Source organism: Coenobita brevimanus, chromosome 39, assembly GCF_032717465.1.
Source record: "Coenobita brevimanus isolate Jiangsu-jjx chromosome 39, ASM3271746v2, whole genome shotgun sequence".
NCBI classification, from domain to species: domain Eukaryota; kingdom Metazoa; phylum Arthropoda; class Malacostraca; order Decapoda; family Coenobitidae; genus Coenobita; species Coenobita brevimanus.
Window position 1 is genome coordinate 25,722,236 of NC_136992.1, and position 15,656 is coordinate 25,737,891.

At 41.7% G+C, this 15,656-nt stretch overlaps 1 protein-coding gene across 1 annotated transcript in view; it reads right to left on the reverse strand.

The window, feature by feature from the left end:
• dre4 (SPT16 homolog, facilitates chromatin remodeling subunit dre4) overlaps positions 1–15,656 on the reverse strand; it is a 249,825-nt gene that overhangs the window by 50,233 nt on the left and 183,936 nt on the right. The window contains exons 15-17 of the mRNA XM_080270162.1: positions 8,714–8,825; positions 5,888–6,070; positions 2,136–2,241 (exon numbers count right to left, since the gene is read on the reverse strand). Coding sequence (XP_080126288.1) covers positions 2,136–2,241; positions 5,888–6,070; positions 8,714–8,825 — 401 coding nt within the window. The remainder of the gene's footprint in view (positions 1–2,135; positions 2,242–5,887; positions 6,071–8,713; positions 8,826–15,656) is intronic.

Genomic DNA, 15,656 nt, shown 5'->3' on the forward strand with positions numbered 1-15,656 from the left:
CGCATACAACTTCTTTCCCTTCTCTAGAAACTTTTCCACTAAAGATTAAAGAATGAATATCTGATCTACACAACCTCTTCCCTTCCTAAAGCCTCCCTGTTCTTCTCCAACTAATTTCTCTGTTCTTTCTCTAACTCTGTCTATAAGTATCCTACCATACACTTTTCCTATTTTACTAAGAAGACAAATGCCCCTATGATTACCACACACTTCTTTTTCCCCTTTTCCTTTGTACAAGGGAATAATTATACCTGACTTCCAATCCTCTGGGACTCTACCTTCCTCCCAGGCCAATCTGCACATCTTCCACACCCATTCTACTACTATCTCACCCCCATGCTTCAGCATTTCACCACACACTCCATCAATTCCTGGGGCTTTCCCCGATTTAACTTTCTTCATTGCTTCCACAACTTCTATCCTACTGATTTCTTCCTGTCTTCTCACCTCCCTCCTTCTCCCAGCCATTCCCCAGCCATTTATACTCGCATTACTTCCATCCTCTATGTTCAACAATTCCTTAAAGTGTTCTCTCCATCTGCTCACTTTTTCTCCCTTCTCCACTAGTAATCTACCATTTTTATCTTTCACTCCCCTGCTAACTTCACTTCCACCCTGTCTTACTTTTTTCACCTCTCTCCAGAACATTTTCTTACAGTCCCTCCACTTTACACTCAAATTCCTTCCAAATTCCTCATCCACTCTCTTCTTACTAATCTTTTCACCTCTCTCTTTCTTTCCACATATAACGCTCTCTTCCCCCTCCCAACTTCTTCCACGCCCCTATTTCTCATCCATTCATTGTATGCTTTCTTCTTTTGTGCCACAGCCTGTTTCACCTCTTCAGTCCACCATGCTGTTCCTTGCACCCCCCTCCGTCTTCTCTTCCTCCCACACACCACATCACATGCTACACATATTTCTTCTGTAAATATCTTACACACACCTTCCACGTCTCCCATCTGCTCCAGTTCATATTTGCCCAATCGTTCCTCCACTTCTCTCTTATACTCTGCCTTTTTCTCATCCTCTTGTAACCTTTCCACTCTCCTTGCAACTACTCCTTTCTCTCGTCTTTCCCTTCTTCTATTCCTCCATCTTACTTGCATTCTAATTCCGGACACCACCAAGTAGTGGTCAGAAAGTCCACTCCCCCAACCTCTATACACTCTTGCATCCTTTACACATCTTCGCATCCTTTCGTCCACACACACATAATCAATCATTGCCTTCCTTTCATTCAGTTCACCACCCACCCTTCTCATCACTCGCCATGTATACCTGTGGATCATTTTATGCCTGAAGAGGGTATTGGCTATCACCAACCCCCTCCCAGCACAAATGTCCACTAACGCACTCCCATTCTCATCTATCTCAGCAGGCACACCCCACTCACCAACTATTCCATCCACCTTCACATTCCCAACTTTACCATTCATATCACCAATCAAAAACACTCATTCCTTCCAAACTTTTCCATGCACACTTCCACATTTGTCCAGAACTCTTCTCTCACTCTTCTAGAACGATCTTGCGTTGGTGCATACACACACACAATCGCCCACATTTGTATTCCAACTTTCAACTTTACCCACACAATCCTTGACCCAACTGATCCATACTGTCTTATGCTCCTCTTCCATCTTTTACTCACAACTATACATGCTCCTTCCTTTGCCCTCTCATTCTCACCTACCCCTGCACATATACCCCATCCATACTCCCATTCTCTCACACTTTCTCCTCCCCATTTTGTTTCAGTTATTCCACATACATCCACTTTCGCACCCTCAAGCACCTGGACAATCTCTCTCTCTTTCACCTCATCATTCGCTCCTCTTACATTCCATGTACTCATTACCAAGTCCTTTGTCCGGTCCTGGGTCGTCATCGTTTGGTCAGTCCTTGTCCGAGGCTTCTTGTTTGTTTTTTTTAGTTAGTTGTTTTCCGGGGAGGGGCACTAACCCTCCGCCAACCCTTTAAGTTGCCTTTTACGACAAGCAGGGATACTGGGGGAGTATTCTTGAAAACCCCCCTACCCCCAGGGGGGTAGCTTTGCAACCTGATCAGCAACAGAACTGTAATGCATTGTACTTTCCATGAGGCAAAGCCGAAAATGATAATAGTTGCCTCACCTGAAGTAGGCTGCAAAAGGACAGTAGAACGGAAGGGTGCACCAGGGAATCCCAGTTCCCTGAATGGGGTGTCAAATTCGATCTGTTGCTTGGTCATTGTTTCAACCTGCAAGGAAGTTAGCAATGATCCATTTTTTTTTATTTTTCCATTTTACTCCAGCTACTAATGATTCAACTTAAATTAAGAGATACTTTTCAAACAGGACTGTGGTAGTTACTGTCTTCATGATCCCATTAACTACATAATACTGTATATCCTTTTAGGCTGAACAAAATCTTTTACTCGTGGCCTGAATAAAGTGAAAAATATCAAACTGAACAGGTTATGGCAACAGGACTTAACTATTATACACTGTACTTGTAAACACCAGGGGTGGGGGTGGGGGGTGGGGTCTCTGGGCACCCCTAAGGCCCAGCAGTTCTAGATACCACACACCTCTATTTGTCACCACTTCAGTACTGTAATAACATGAAATCCACAGCCAATACTGAATACATACAGGGTGCTAGGGCTGTCTCATAGAGGATTGGTGTACTGTTACTGTACTGGTGCGGGTGTTTTTAGATGCTGATGGGTCTTATGATAGATCAATAGTGTCTTTATGCAAAATTCAAATTCTTAATCTGTTCCCTGTCCCAGCTGGAAACTGAACTCACGTCTATTAGGTCAATAAACCACCTCACTACCAACTCAGTCACCATCTCCTCAATAAATGTGTCAAAAATTGGAGATACGCAGTCCCTTCGTAATTTCAAGTTAAAAAATAAGGCTTCATGCAAATCTGTTTCCACGAAAACAATTTCATTACTAAATTACTTAAGAATTAACATCTTTTCTTCACTTTCAACTGCTCATGATTCATTACTAAGTTCTTTAAAGTCAGAAATGAGTGTTTTTTGTGCTTTGAAGAACTCAATCATAAATTAAAAGCATGTCTCACTTCAAGCACTTTGCCTTCACACATCCTAAACTTCAACAGAGGACACTGTTTCTGCTGTAACCCGATTCATATGAATACGAGTGCAGAGAGTAATACCCAAAGTTGCCATTCTCCTACACTGAAACATTCTTCATTCAGAAGACAGACAGGGAACTGAAGGATGATTGTATTACCAGTCAACAGAGCTGTCCAGCTGAATCGATGCCACCACAGGAAGGTCTCACTTCACCATCTCTTTAAAGTCAGAAATGAGTGTTTTTTGTGCTTTGAAGAACTCAATCATAAATTAAAAGCATGTCTCACTTCAAGCACTTTGCCTTCACACATTCTAAACTTCAATAGAGGACACTGTTTCTGCTGTAACCCGATTCATATGAATACGAGTGCAGAGAAGTATACCCAAAGTTGCCTTTCTCCTACACTGAAACATTCTTCATTCAGAAGACAGACAGGGAACTGAAGGATGATTGTATTACCAGTCAACAGAGCTGTCCAGCTGAATTGATGCCACCACAGGAAGGTCTCACTTCACCATCTCTTAGAGAACTGACTGTAATCCTTGTATGTCTATCTACCTCTCTATTGCCATGCCTTAATCCCGTATGGGGTGGCCACAAACAAGTCGCCACCATATCGCCCTGTCCCCCGCCGCTTCACTGCCCTGCTCCCAGCTCACACCCTCCTCTTTCATATACCACTCCACTCCATCCCTCCATCTCATCCTTGGCCTCCCCCTCCCTCTCCCCCCTTCCACCTCACTCACATACATTCTCCTCATCAGTCTCTCACTCTCCATCCTCTCCACATGGCAAACCACCTCCATGTATTTCTCCTATGCTCTCTATCACATCCACATCCACACCACAATGCACCTTCACATCCTCATCTGTCAATCTGTCTCTCCATGTGACTCCACAGGCTTCTCTCAAATAACTCATTCCCACAGCTCTCACTCTTGACTTGTGTCCCTCTGACAGGGTCCAAGCTTCATTTCCATACGTTCGAGTTGGTATCACAATACTGTCATGTAGTAACTTTTTCACTTCCATGCTCACTTCTCTGTTTCTTATCAATGCCTTCAAGGAACCAACAACCTTTCTTCCTTGTCGTACACTTTCAAGCACTTCACCCTCTAAACTTCCATCCTTATTCATCACACTACCCAAGTACTTAAACACACTCACATTTTCCATTTCCTCCTCATCCAACCTCACTTTACATTCAGTGACTTCACTTCTCTCGAAGACCATAACTTTACTCTTCCCTACATTCACCTTTAGATTCCGTTTCTTACACACACTCCCTAACCCATCCACCAAGCCTTGCAGCTCCCCTTCATCTTCGCTTAACAACACAGTATCATCTGCAAACAACAGTACAGGGAGTTTCCAAACACTGCCCTCTCATTAGGGCCGCTCCAACATCCACTGCCCTACATTGTATCTCATTTATAACCCCATCCATATATAGACTGCACACCATGGAGACATAACACATCGACACATCCGTTTCAATCCAACCCTCAAATAGAAAAATTCACTCAGTTCATTATCCACACTCACTGCAGCCTTAGCTCTCGCATACAGACTCTTCACACCATTCAACAACTTCCCATCTCCATATATTCTTAATACTTTCCACAATCCTTGTCTATCCACCATCATATGCTTTCTCCAAATCCATGAAGACCGCATACAATTTCTTTCCCTTCTCTAGAAGAAAGTTTGCCTGTCTGTCTGTCCTCCATGGAAATGGAGGGGATGCATACAGAACTCTCTAGGCTAAATACTGTAGCTCTATCAGGTGTAACTTTCAACAATGAAATTAAATGTGTACTTTACAGCTGTTAAAATGGTGCCCCTGATGACCAAGTTAAAATGCACCCCTGATGGCCAAGATTAAAACAAATAAGAATTTACCACGTCAACACGGTGGAAACACAGTAGCTATATCGTTGTCATTGCTGAGCTTCTCCAAAAGTGTGTTAGATTGCTGGGATTTTAAGGAGAGAATGTTTGCTGCACTCGTCGTGGATAGCAGGAGAAAGATAAAGATGAGTCTGGGGTTTGACTGCAGTTTATTTCTTCATAGGGAGTATCTCACAGGAGCAGTACTGAGGTGAGAGCAGTTTTATGCTTGCTAACTCCTTGCGCTTTGTTCCTGTCTCTCTTCATCATCTCTCTCTCTCCTAACCCCTTCTGCCCGTCTCTCCCATTTCCCCTGTACAGGTATATGACTGGTTGTGTCACGCGTAAGAGCACGTGTGTAAGTGTGGAACTTCCAAGACTGGGGAGCTTCCATCACGCATCATCCTGTGCTGTGTGTGAAATTCCTAACTACAGAATGTGCAACGTTATTTCCTCTAGCCCTCTCACTTAGGCACGACTTTCTTCTAACCTCTAGCGTGTTCTGATATGTTAGTGTCTTGACAGCTAATTACCGTAGTTTTTTTTACTTCAACAGCCATATCACAACTTGCTACAATGGTGAACTGGTTAGTGGGGTAGGTGGGTAACTGGGAAATGGGTCCATTGTAGGAACAGGTCCAAATGGTTACAAGGAGGAACGTAGGTTTCATTGATAAAATGAGACACAAGAGGGTTTTCTCCCACAAAGGGGGTGGCCATTCAGGGTCCCAGGCAATGATGGTATGCATGATCATACAGTTTTATCCAGGCAATGCCGGGTACCCTGCTAGTAACTTCCATGAGAGCCATGAAGTGTAATATGCAAAATAATTCACAAGGGAAAGGACACTACTAGATCTACTATGACAAAGAGAATACAATTCACAATGTAAGAGATATCCACCTTTTCTGTGAAGCTCTTGAAAGCAGAAGTGAGCTTGTGACGCAGCTCCCGTTCGGCCTGTTCTGCTGAAAGGTCATCACGGTCATGCATGTGTTGGTGTTTTCCTAGATCAGTTGTGATTTCTCCTACTTCAGTGTAGAACTGAACATCTATATGTTTCTTCTTCCCAAACATGATAGCATGCTGAAAGTACACCAAAAACAAAAATTAGCTATTGCATTTTTCTTAAGTACACTCGACCCTCAATTTGGCGGACCCCTATTTCCCAGATTTTGGATTTCCCAGACACGGGCTGAGGCCGGTCAATATTATCAAATGCCGGACAAATGCCTGTACAAGTCTGGGATTCTCACAATGAGTCCGGCCATTATTCTCTCATATAAGACTATAACCAGTCTGCTGCACAACACAGTATAATTTTAGCAAGGTTTTGACTCGATAAAGGCCATTTGTAACACACACAAGAAATAAACTATAAATAGTTTATTGCATAACACAGTACAATTTAAAGAAGACTTGGACACAATAAAATTCATAAGTACAGTATATTTTCTTACAGACAAAGTCAATAGGATCCATTCCTACTTCCTCAGCTCACCCAACTCGGTGCGACAAAATAACGAATCGGCACTTTTCACTGGCAAAAATTTTATTTCGCCACAGTGGCTCATACACTCCTAATTATCTGAAATCCACTAAAAAAACTGTACTTTATATAACTTAATTCACACGTTAGGTTTCAGGGCTAAAATGCGCCAATGTTAACAGATATTTGCCCTTCAGATTATCAGCATGCCTTGACAGACTTCTGTTTTGCATAAATATTTATTTTGAGTACAAAAAAATGTATCTGCATTGTAAATCAATATTTATACAAAACAAAAGTCTGTCAAGGCGAGTTGTTAGGCTAAAGGCAAAACACTTCTGCGAAGAAATTTTCGCTCAGAATCCTGATTGTCTATTAATAATTAAATTAAGCACAAATCTTTGACTGAATTTCCAGTAATTAGGTGTGCAAACCTATATGATGATGAAGATTAAAATATTTTCCAATTAACTCTTTGAGATTCTTATGACTATTTTGATCGTCATTTCAAAGCCAACCTCAGAGATTCCGACGACACTTTTCATCGTCATTTTACAAAACTTTTGTAAAATATTCACCATAAATCGCGTTTACGCATCATAACAAAGAGGCTCGAGCATGATGTCATGGAATGGTTGCTCTATGCACGGCGGTATTGCACAGCTGGTCTGACTCATGGCTTTGTTTCTTCATAACTTTATTCTTGCTGAATATTTTTCAACAGCATGGTATAAAATTTTTTTTTTTTGCCTAACTTCAACTCGTCACTTTTTTTATTTTCCTTGTTTTCCTTTTGTGAACATACTACGATAAAGTACAACTACTCAGCTTCAAAATAACACCACAACCAGCATCCTATCATAAAAAGTGTATTTACACTGACCGATCAAAGAAAAACATCGCGAAAGAGGCCGAGACTAAAATAAAATTGTGCATCTAGCAAGTATTACCATAATCTATATATCATTGTAAAGGTAATTTATTGTATTTTTGCATGGTTTAAACCAAATTTACATCTCTTTACTCGTTATTTTTTGCCGAATATTTTCCTACGGCAAGGTATAAAATTTTTGCTTTTCGCCTAACTTCAACTCATCATTTGACATTTTATTTTCTTTGTTCCCCTTTTTTGAACATACTACGATAAAGTACAACTATTCAGCTTTAAAGTGACGCCAAAACCAACAGTCTATCATGAAAAGTGTATTTACACAGAGCAATCAAAGTAAAATATCGGGTGGCGAAGATGTGGGTTAGCGTGAGTGGCTGACTCTAGCACAGACATAATATGCCCTGCCCAAAAACCTGGTAGGGTTAAAATTGCCGATTTGGTCCAAGATCGAGATCACATTCGATGATAGTGTGTTTGTATCTCGGTCAGCTGATAAGTGGTTGGCCAATGTTAGCAGATATTTCCCCTTCAGATCATCACCATGCCTTGACAGACTTTTATTTTGCATAAATACTTATTCTGAGTACAAAAATGTATCTGCATTGTAAATCGATATTTATACAAAACAAAAGTCCATCAAGCCGAGTTGTTAGGCTACAGGCAAAACACTTCTGCTAGCTTTAAGAAATTTTTATTCTGAATCCTGATTTTCTATTAATAATTAAATTAAGCACAAATTATTGACTGAATTTAAAATAATTAGGTGTGCAAACCTATATGGTGATAAAGATTTAAAATATTTTCCAATTAAAACTGCTGATTCAGTCCAAGATCAAGATCACATTCGATGGTTGCGTGTTTGTATCTCAGTCAGCTGATGAGTGGTTGGTTCCCCTTGTGGTGTTCCATTCCTTGTTCATTTTCTGCTTTTTCCTCAGCATTTTTATTTTCTTCTATCATACCCTCCACATTCTCGTCAGTAACTGTCTAAACTTAGGGTTGTTGCTAGCAAAATACTGCTATTGTGTCAGTTATTATTATTGTTATTGTGTCAGTGTTATTTTCTTATGTACTGTGTCATGTTGGTATAGGTAGCCTAAATAATTGCTGGACAATATGGGAGAATTCGGTCAGAGTATGGTAATAGTCCAGGGAATGGTATGTGGGGCCGGATTTTTGCAATTCCCGGACTGGTCTCCCCCACTTTTAGTCCAGGAAATCGAGGGTCGAGTGTAATTTCTGTTATATAGCTCATAGTGGATATCATATCCTTAAGCACTTTTACATGGACAAATACAAATTATTTTTCATTCATCATAATCCTGAGGTTGTGTTCTATTACACTCACCTTTAAGTGGAAATGTAAGAGTATGATCATCTCTCCCTCACATGGCTGGAAGAAGGCATTCTTAATGTTGTTGTAGAGAATGTCTACTTTGTCTCCTCGCACACTTGTATACCTGTTAAGAGCATGAACACACAATATTACTATCACAATGGCTATATAGTAATTCTTTTTTCCAACACAGTGATAATTAGGACCAGAGAAGCATTCACGATTACTTCAGCATCATCATCAATCATCCAAAATATACAACAATGCAATGAAACTGAATTGCCCTATGACTGTAATAGGCGGTGGCTCTAATGAATGAGGGTGAGATTTGGAAGCTTCCAGTGTTGCTGTTTGCTGATGATACAGTACTTTTGAGTGAAGATGAATGGGAGTTGCAAGGCTTGGTGAATGAATTTGGGACAGTGTGTAGGAGGAGGAATCTGAAAGTTAATGTAAACAAAAGTAAAGTTATGGTGTTTGAGAGGAATGAAGTCACAGAGTGTGCAGTGAGGTTGGATGGTGAGGATATGGAGAATGTGAGTGCATTCAAGTACTTGGGTAGTGTGATGAGTAAGGATGGAACTTTGGGGGATGAAGTGCGTGAAAGGGTACAGCAGGGAAGGAAGGTCGTTGGTACACTGAAAGCAGTGATGAGAAATAGGGAGGTGAGTATGGAAGTTAAGAAGTCACTGCATGATAGTATTGTGATCCCTACCCTGACATATGGAAGCGAGGCATGGACCTTGCAAGAGGGGAACAAGTCAAGAGTGAGAGCAGTGGAAATGAGTTACGTGAGAGGAGCATGTGGAGTGACGTGGAGAGACAGGTTGACGAATGAAGAAGTGAAGGAACGATGTGGGGTGGATGTGGATGTGGTTGAGAAGATTAGGAGAAATACACTGAGGTGGTTTGGACATGTGAAGAGAATGGAGAATGAAAGACTGACTAAGAGGGTGTATGTAGGTGAGGTGGAGGGAGGAAGAGGGAGAGGTAGACCGAGGATGAGGTGGAGGGATGGAGTTGAGAGGTATATGAGGGAGGGGGGGGGGTGAGTTGGGGAGAGGGTAGTCAAATGGTGGGTGACAGAGCGACTTGGAGGCGTTTTGTCTGCGGCCACCCTTTGTGGGATTAGGGCGTCGGGCTATAGATAGATAGATAGAGATAGACTAATATGTGTGTATGAGAGACTGTGAAACCAAGCTTGTACTACCACCTTCCTTATCAGCTGTAAAGCAGTGCCAAATCCCTACACCTTCCCCAAGAGGATAACAAAACACTGATTATAAACATTTATACTTGCATGACTATGTACCAGCAACCCTCTACTGCCATAATTTTGGGTAAAACTATGTGAGACCAAACATGGTACAGTAAAATGATGCTATGTCTTTACTGTTTTCTACATCCTTCCTTACAAATGAGTCGCAGTAAATTATACAAAGGACATCTATTAAGTTTCACTACTATTTGGAAAGCCTTTACAAATTTCCAATGTAGAGAACCAGTTTAATTAAAAAACTAATATTCTGAAACAAATTCCAGACCTATAACAAGGATCACCTGCATTCCTAAACTGCCTTAAATCAGGGTGATACTGATGTCCTCTTTAGTACATTTTAGCCAGCGAAATATATTTATTATTAAACTTGGGAAGGAGTTCTCATACTGAAGGGGTTTACCAAAGCTAGGTCTAATTCTTGTTGTTCATAAAGTCTGTCCTATGCTGAATAGGACAGACTTTATAGGGGGGGGGAGGGGGGTAATATTCCCAGATTCAGTACAGTACACTCCCAACTTACAATGGGCATATGTTCTTAAATTTTACCACATTAAGTGGTTCATTACATCCTTTAATTCAACAGAATCATTATAAAAAAAAAATATAGATGCATTCCTGACAATGTCCATTTCCACTGTATTACTAAATGAATAATTACTTGCCACTGGATTGCTAATTACCACACATAAGTACTGTACAGAAATCATGGTGCAGCAATGTTAACAAATACCCGCACAGTGCGCATCACCGCAGTGTGCGATTCGCCTTGTGCACGAGTGACCAAAAATCATAACCAAAAACCCTTTAATGCGCGAGTTTACCGCACAAAACGCGAGGCAGAGGCAAGGAGTGGCTCAAAAATGCCATTTTCTAATAGTGCGCGACCACCCCTCACACAGCGCGTCACGTGTCGTCATGTTGATGCGCCAGACAGAGTCAAGTTGAGCAGCCTAGCGTGATGGAAGGCAGGACTGAGCTGTGTATGTCAAACATTAGCAAGATCCTTGCTGCCGTGGATAAGCTCAAGGAAGAGGTGAAGGAACAGGAAGTGAGCAACCTAAGAACGGAGGAACTTCTGGTTGGTATCGACAAACTCTTCCGTTTCTACACAGACAGGCACAGGGAAGAAATAAACAGAAGAAGACAGACGCTCATAACAAGCTACACACAGCGGGCTCAAGTTGGTGAAATAGCGGAACCATCGACATCGTCTGCTCCTGTTCCTGTTGAGGATGAAGAGGATGCAATGTCAGAAGTGTCAGCATTGGACTTTGAAGGGTTTATGGCCGAAGTGAGTGACTTTGATGCTCCTGGGGAAGGTGATCAAGAGGAGTCTGCGGAGGGAAGTGTTGGTGCGGTGGGGAGTGCGGCGCTGTAAGTGTTGCTGCACCTTGGAACCCCTGTTATTTAAGGTCATCAGACCTGTTGTCTACTGTTGTTAAGGTGACTACCCATATTTTTGTTATTGTAGCTATAGATTTAATACAATGTCTGAAACATATGACCTTTATTATGTCTCTAAGGGCCAAAAAATGTCCAGGTATGAAGGGGTACCGCCCATATGTAATTATTCCCATAAGATTATGTATTCCTATTACGCGAATTCCCAGTGCGCGAGCTCGTGCACCGCCCAATCTCTCGCGCACTGTGCGAGCCCACTGTATAAGATATTAAAACTGGATGGAGTCCATCGGCAGGAGCAAATAAGCATCTCCCAGTTGCCACTTTCGTCAATGTCTTTTCACCAATGCTGGTGGCCATATCTCTGGCTCTCACTTTTTAGCTATCATGAATTAATTTTTTTTATTACAGCACTTGTCACCAAGCACGATCATTTTCATTGAAGGCTGGTCTAGGTAATACAACTGATTTTTATTCATACCCTTTTGCATGCAGTAATTATCCATTATGTAAGATTCTTCGTCCTCGTTCATGCCTGATAGCACATCAATACATTTTGTCGTAAGAGAACGAATGCACAGAATGCAAATTGCTGGTACCTACACATATGTTCATACAATGTCTATAGTACACTCATTTTCAATGTTATACTGATACTGCCTGTAAATAATATACAGTAATGTACAATCTATGATACTGCTATTCACGTGTTGCTTAGTGGGGGATAAATTGGAACTAAAGCATAATTTTCAAACAGAAAGAATTCGCAGAATGCACACAGGAGGAGCCTGTACAACTCTTCAATCAATCCCTTTCTTTCATTCATTTTTAGTTATGTTGTTCGTAAATAAAGTACGATATGTAATGATGTTCTTCACACGTTGTCTTGGTGTGGGCTATATCGGGGTACAGTTGTAAAACAAAGGATACACAGAATGCACCTAGTTGGTATCTGCATTATTATCCACTTGGTCTCTTTATACCTCTCTCTCTTTCACTAACTTTTAATGCTACCATTACTGTACATAATATGCGATATGTGATGTTGCTCTTCTCATGTTGTTTTGACGGGGTTAGATCAGGACTGAGCATCAGGGACTGCATCCTTGACCCACGAATGGCTGTTTCCTTGACCAGTTTAACAGCTGACATAATACATGCCATTAATGATACAATTCATGTTATTTTTATATTTTCTTTTTTTTGAATGGCAAAATTTCTATGTAAATACAAATACCACATATGAAAAACGTCAGTTCCTAACTTTTATGTCGTATATCAAAACTGTGCAAAAAAAAGCTGTCGCAACTTGAGGGTTTACTGTATGTGAATCGTCTTAACCCCTAAAATGTGGTCAATGTTACATACCGTTCAGCCACTTTTTGTCATAATTCATTGGTTAAATTGGGCGATATGGCACTGCTGTCCCCTACTGTCAAGTCCTCTACGCACGTACACCTGTAAACCGCTACCCACGCTTACCCAGCCGTGCTCATCCTTAGTATTAGCCAACACAATGGAAGGTTGGGACAGGCTCCTGTCTCCCCATCCCAGCACCTCCCATGGCGATACATCCCAAAAAAGTGTTACATCATCTGGTCTCCGAAAAGTGAGCAAAGTGACAAAGAACACAGTAAGTAATGCATAAATGATAAAGTTAGTGGTAAAGAAAACGAGAGAACAGGAAATCCCTGAGCCTCACCCACCGCACGCCTGGTGACAAGCTGCCACATGCGCTACTCTGCTCCACCTCGCACACTCACCTGTCACACAGTATCATGTAAGTAACACCTCTTACCTTCGTTTCTCATCCATTTACATCTACTTATGCATGTATAGGCTTATTCCTTGATGCTTTAATTTTCCGATAATATGCCACTTTTTTTTCTTTTTTTTTTTTTTGGAGGAAGAAGGAACCAAAGGCAACGAGCTTCCAAAACTGTTCCTTCCAAAGAGAAAAACAAAATACAAGAGAGAGCCAAATTCAAGATCCGATCATTTCGAGATGCCTGGACACACTGATTTTGAAAGACTGGAGATCATAGGAAGCAGAAAATACAGACAGAGGGAGATAGTTCAAGAGTTGACCTGTTGCATAAATGAAGGACTGGGAGCAACGATTAACTCTTGCATTAGAGAGTTGGACAGAAAAGGGATGAGAGTTTGCTGCTATGCGCCCGCCGTAGAGGTGGAGGAATGCATGCAGACAGTTCTGAGGAGCAGTGACCATTGAAGTAGCAATAGAAAAGAGATAAAGATGCAACAGTGCGGCAAAGAGACAGAGGTTGAAGAGAATCAGTAAGAGGAGGAGAGTTAATGAGGCAAAAAGCCTTTGACTCCACTCTATTGAGAAGAGCTGTAAGTGGGGAGCCCCCCCACACGAGAGTTGTACTCCACACAGGGGCAGATAAAACCCATGTATAGAGTCAACAACTGTGCAGGGGTAATGAAGGAATGGAGTTGGCTTAGCACACCCAATCTCTTGGAAGCAGATTTTACAAGAGATGTAATATGATCTATCCAAGATAAGTCCCGAGTAAATGAAACCCCAAGAATGTTCAAGGATGATGAAGGATTAAGTCGAATATTATCAAACATTAGTGGGTATACCTGCTGAAGATTTTGTCGGGTTGATAGGTGCAAAAACTGAGTCTTTGATGCATTAAAAACAACCAGATTATTTTTACCCCACTCAGAGATGAGAGCCAAGTCAGACATTAGGTGTGCCATAGCCCTATCCCTTGTTTGTTGAAGTAACTGCTGAGATGGACGTTGCAGGAATCAAATGGAAAGGTGAAGGGTAGAGTCATCAGCATATGAGTGGATAGGGTTAGATGTACAGCTTAGAAGGTCATTGATGAATAAAAGGAAGAGAGTTGGTGATAGGAAAGAGCCCTGAGGAACACCACTGTTAATAGATCTAGAAGAACGATGGCCGTCTACAACAGCAGCTATAGAACGACCAGAAAGAAAGCTAGAGATGAAGGCACAGATAAAAAGATAGAAACCGTAAGAAGGCAGTTTGGAAATTAAAGATTTATGCCAGACTCGATCAAAAGCCTTTGAGATGTCAAGTGCAACGGCAAAGCTTTCGCCAAAGTCCCAAAAGGAGGATGACCAGGAGTCTGAAAGGTAGGTGAGAAGATCGCCTGTGGAGCGTCCCTGACGGAACCCATACTGACGATCAGAAAGAAGGTTGTGATAGGAAAGATGCTTTAAAATTTTTCTATTATGAATAGACTCAAAAACTTTTGAGATACAGGATGTTAAAGCAATTGGACGATAGTTAGAGGGTTGGGAATGGTCACTCTTCTTTGGGACTGGCTGAATGAGAGCAAACTCCCAGCAAGAAAGAAAGGTACAAGTTGATAGACAAAGGCGAAAGAGTTTGCCTAGGCAGGGTGTAAGCACAGAAGCACAGTTCCTGAGAACAACAGGAGGGACTCCATCAGGCCCATATGCCTTATTAGTATTGAGGCCTGTGATGGCAGAAAATACAACAACTGAAGAAATTTTAATGTCAGCCATGAGAAAGTCAGAGGGGGGAAGTGATGGAGGAACAGCACCAGAATCGTCTAAGGTGGAATTGGAGGAGAAAGTCTCGGCGAAGAGATCTGCTTTATCAGAAGAAGAAATAGCTACAGAGCCATCAGAGTAGAAAAGAGGAGGGAAGGATGATGAGGTAAAGTTGTTTGAAAGGTTTTTGGCAAGGTGCCAGAAGGAGCGGGAAGAATTTGAGTTGGAGAGTTGAGAGCATTTAGTATGGATGAAACTGTTTTTAGCAGAGAGAAGAACAGACTTAGAACGATTCCAGGCAGAAACGTATAAAAGATGTGAATCAGGGGTGGGTTGGCTCCAGTACCTTTTATAGGCCCTCTCCTTGTTGCAGACAGCGTTAGAACAAGCGTGATTAAACCAAGGCTTTCATGCATTAGTCAAAGGATATGAGAAAGGAAAGTATGCTTCCATGCCCGATAGAATAACCTCCATAATGCGCAAGGCACACCCAGATGGCTCCCAGCCATGGAAGCAATACTCATTCCAGGGAAAATCAAAGAAGTACTGCCTGAGGGCCTCCCAATCCGTAGCTCCAAAGTTCCACAGACGACATTTCTTTGGAGGGTCCACAGGCCGTACCGGAGTGATAGGACAGGTTAAGGTGATAAGGTTGTGATCGGAGGAGCCCAACGGAGAGAAAAGATTAACAGTGTAAGCAGAAGGATTAGTTGTAAGGAAGAGGTCAAGTATGTTGGAGCTCTCTCCAAGGCGGTCAGG